General features: G+C 50.2%; 1 protein-coding gene across 1 annotated transcript; it reads left to right on the forward strand.

Moving 5' to 3' along the window:
• Window positions 1–151: 151 nt before the first annotated feature.
• LOC127751732 (regulator of G-protein signaling 7-like) lies at window positions 152–4,019 on the forward strand (the record flags this gene model as incomplete). Its single annotated transcript, XM_052275726.1, has 5 exons — window positions 152–288; window positions 378–503; window positions 581–770; window positions 865–957; window positions 2,606–4,019. Coding segments are annotated over 5 exons (612 nt in total), but the record flags the coding sequence as incomplete, so codon positions are not given.
• Between the last annotated feature and the right edge of the window lie 407 nt (window positions 4,020–4,426).

The following is a 4,426-nucleotide window of genomic DNA, read 5'->3' on the forward strand; positions in this document are numbered from 1 at the left end:
GGGGGGTCTAATGGGATGGGGGTGGGTGTTCAAACTCACGTCGGGTGGGCGTTGTGGAGTGGCGATACTCCTCGCCACCAGTGGCCGGGCGGGTGTCGTGGTGTATCGACAGATGGCGGTCACCCCTTTCAATGTGTAAAGTCTGTAATGTCATTCTCTATCAAACTGCCACAGGTATATAAGTTTCTTCGAGCTATACATAGAGTACGACCCCTTCTTCACTCCGCCGGAAGTGCAAAACCCGTGGTTGTCGGACAGCGCGGAGTTCTGGGAGTACGAGAAGCAAGTGTGAGTGCCGCGTCGATGGAACTTGAATAATAAGCCCCCGCCGATTCCCAGTCGTTCGATCCAATGAGAGCCGAATTTTCTTTGTTCAGTAAGGACGTGTCGGCACGCAGAGTGAAACGGTGGGCTTTCAGTCTAAAAGAGCTCCTCGCCGACCCCGCGGGGCGGGAACACTTCAGTAAGTTTCTCGAAAAGGAGTTCAGCGGCGAAAACCTCAAGTGAGTACCAAGAGAGAGGCGTAAAGAGGGGTACTCAAACGCGGTTCCAAACCTAACGAATGTCTATGCTTGCCCAGGTTCTGGGAGGCGGTGCAGAAGCTCAAGACACTGCCCCAGCAGGAGGTGCCCGACGAAGCCAAGAGGATGTGGGACGAGTTCCTAGGCCCCGACGCTAGCATCCCGATCAACGTCGACGGCAAGTCCTTCGAGGCCACCAAGAAAAACGTCGAGGAGAACCCGGACCGCTGGTGTTACGACGAGGCAGCGGTAAGGACACAGCGGCAACCCTCCCACTAACTATTCCGAAAAAGAAAAAAAAAACGCGTGTGGGTAAAGACAAACGGATTAACGTCTGTTCCAGGCCCATGTTTACCACCTCATGAAAACCGACAGTTACTCACGATACGTGAGATCCCCGATGTACACAGAATTCCTGAGCGGATCCAAGAAAAAGGTACGTAGGTACGTGCGACACAGCTGACACAATCCAATAATTTGATTCACTCGATTTGTTTCGTTCTGTCATATGGTATGCCCGGCGAACAAGGGAAACACACACAGACCACGGCTTGCCAACAGCTGCATGCGCCAGCCGGTTGATTCCATAATAGGGATTTTTGAAGTCACCACCACCTCTGCTGAAAAACCAAATCTCTCTATTCATTAACGATTAGTAAAAGTCATAAGCACAAGCAGCCCGAATAATTTCGTAAATATTAAATAAGGTAGCATTATCAGCTAAAGGTGGTGGAACACGCCAAAAATCTCTCTTTCGAACAAGGTCAAAGGTCAAAGTTTTTGGTAAAGTACAACATCACACCCTAAATTATCAGACGTAGACGTTTGGGCTTCTGCAATATAAACATGTGCAATGCGTAGTTCGGGTGTAAATGTTAGCGGATAGTCTCGTGTTGTTGTTTGTTTTTAAAATTCCCAAAGCCGTGCCTCAACCGTTCAAGTGTAACAGCTCACCGCTCAGAACCTGTTCGGTCTTGAGTTACGTTCCGCTTTCACGATCTGCACATATTTTCAATGTGATAGTTTCACATTATTTCTTAGTGCCTGATATTTTCGAACCAGCAGTGCCAAACACTGAAACACGACATGCCAAACACGACTTGTAACACTATTGTGTACCTTATTGTTATTTGTAACACCGTAGCTTAGGAATGAGGGGAAGCGATTGGATTCACGTGTTTCTCACTACCACCGAGTTAAGCCACTTTTACTAACAGTTATATTTTATGCTTTACAATTCTGTAGAATCACATAGTACCCTCCACATGCAATGTTACAAAGTCAGATGAGCCGTATATATTATATTCGCTTTTGAAGTGTTATAGCACAGACATAGTTCAAAATCTGGTGTAATGGTAGCATTGGCTGCATGGATGTGTCTTTTTCTCTCTTTTTTGTATCGTGCAATGTCAGCCCACTCCACCTTCCTGTTTGATTGCAGCAGCGGCCACCCTCCACCCCCCTCCCCAAACTGTAAATCTGATTATGTATTTAATATACTATACTACCAGGTGGCTGATTCACGCAACGCACTTTCTTAGGTTTACTGTACCGCATGCACGGTGCGGGCGGGTTTGCCTATGCTCGCTGCCCACGGCTCCTTATGGCTCCGTGCGAGTAGGCAACCCACCCGCACGCGTGTATGCGGTACAGTATTACTACGAAAGTGCGCGGCGTGAGGCAGCCACCTGGTGCAGGGTGCCCCATCGGCTCCGTACATGCTGTTTTAGTTAAACTGTACCACGTGCTTGCGTGCGGGCGGGTTGCAATGCTCGCTCAGGGCAGGGCCATAGGGTAGGTAGGCAACCCGTTCGCACGCACGCATGCGTGTGGGCGGGCTGCCTACTCGCCCGGAGCCATTAGGTATGCAATCCCTTCCGCACGCATGCGTGAGGTACAGTATATAGCCACATAGGAGGAAGCCTTCTTAGAAGGTGACTTCCGGCCGTACTGTATTTACATACGCTGATAGATTTTTGCGATTTTACGATTCAATTTTTCCAGCGACTGGTGCAGCACAAGTTAGCTTTCCCGCTCTTCCCACTGCATGTCCCCTCGCGCTCACGCCCTCCTCTGTTTTCCAGACGTCGGTGAAGGGCATCCGCTCCATCGTGTCGTTCTCCGGTCGCAAGGAGGCGGGTGCCACGTAGAACCATGCAGCACCGGGAGCTTGTGAGGCTGAGCGTTAAGCCTTCCAAACCCAACTTGCATATTATGTGGCCGCCCTGCCCGCGGGCTCGCTGGCGAGGCGAGGCAGGGTGGCGGCGGCGGCGGCGGTCAGCGGGTGCGCGCTCTATAAGCGCCACGCACCAGACGCACCCTGCAGCTCACGCCTGCCTGAATTGATGTTGTTGTCGTAGTAAACGCACACCGTTACGGGTGGCGGTTGTTGTTGTTGTTCCTGATGATGCATTCTGCATGCGTCACCACTTGCTGGAGGCAGTGAGGCGGTTTTCTCGGAAAAAAGAACAGAGAGTAGGAAGAGGGCAGTGATTCCGCTGTCGCGGAAGGACCAGAACGATCTCAAGAATGTCGCTTTACATCACTCTATAGCGCGGCAAATCGCGCGGTAAATCAAATGGACAGAACTAACAGAGGCAAGAAGAAGAAAGGTAAACCTACAGCACCGTTACCCCCCCCCCCTCCTCTCCCTCGCTCCTGCTCCCCTTCCTCATAACCCATCAACGTAATCGTTGGCGTTCGATTCTCTCTCCCACCTCCCACCTGCAGAAAACGAACCTTCAAACTTTGCTGGACGCGATAAAAAAACAACAAAAAAACATTCCGAATTGCCATTTCTTTCTGCTCCTTGAACTCTTTAGTTCGATGGTACATATCGTCCACGTGTAGTTTCTATCGATAACGAAATATGTTCAAGTGTGATATTTTTGCGGAGTCGAACATGTGAAAATTAATTTGTATTGAACGGAGCGCATCTCGTGGTGTTCAACGTGTAATACACATAGTGAAAGCATAGAGTGAGTTGTTAAATAATGTGCCATCATTTTTTTAAATTCCTCCCTTTACGCTGTGTCTCGTGTGAGCCAGTAGTCCTAGCGGCCGCTCTTTCATCTGTGTCGTAGCTGCTGCTTAATTTGTTAACCAAAAGGGAAACTAGTGTCATCTGTCAACAGGCGATTTTTTGTGAGAATCGAACCGGCGGTTTTTAAAAGAGACATGAAAATGAAGGCGCGATGCAATATGTTGTAACCATGAACAGTGCGGGATCGGACGGAGACCGGCAGGCCCCCTATGTAAGGCCTTCTCCACTGTTGTAACGGTCCCGCAGTCGGTGGTCAAAACGGCACCGATTTCGCGACGTCGTTCCGGTGAAAGGAAAAAAAAATCGTTGATTGGACATCGCATCGACATCGTTGTGACCACAAATATTGTTTCTCACTGGAGATGGTAGTGCCTTCCCTACTACCTGTAGATTGGATATCGATTTTTTAATAACAATAACAATAATAAAGCATAATTTTTGTACCATAAAGCAAAGCGCGCCGTCTCTTTCCACGCCTCATTTATTACGATACAACACACCTCACCTTACCTGAACCCATCGCAATAACAGTAATGACCAGCAACAACCAGGAGGCGGCAACAAACAACAACAGAAGCAGCAGCAGCAGCGACCCCCAAGGTTGGAACTAAAAGGTGAGCGCGGCAGGGTGGGTGCGGCAGGCTCCTCACTCAGGTGAACAACAGTTCGGACATGTTGGCGGAAGGGGGCTGTCGGCGTGGCGAATGGCGGTGTAAGCGTGCCGTCCGGGGGTCGCGCGCCAAACACTGCACCATACCGTGATGCACCCCCTCCCACGCGCCCATGCGGCTCCTGTACCGGGCCCTTCTTGGACCGGCCGGTGCAACAGCGCCGTGGACAATGGCGTCATTGTACTTGCAGG

The sequence above is a fragment of the Frankliniella occidentalis genome, unplaced genomic scaffold, assembly GCF_000697945.3.
Source record: "Frankliniella occidentalis isolate FOCC.00 unplaced genomic scaffold, Focc_3.1 Scaffold820, whole genome shotgun sequence".
Taxonomy (NCBI): Eukaryota; Metazoa; Arthropoda; class Insecta; order Thysanoptera; family Thripidae; genus Frankliniella; species Frankliniella occidentalis.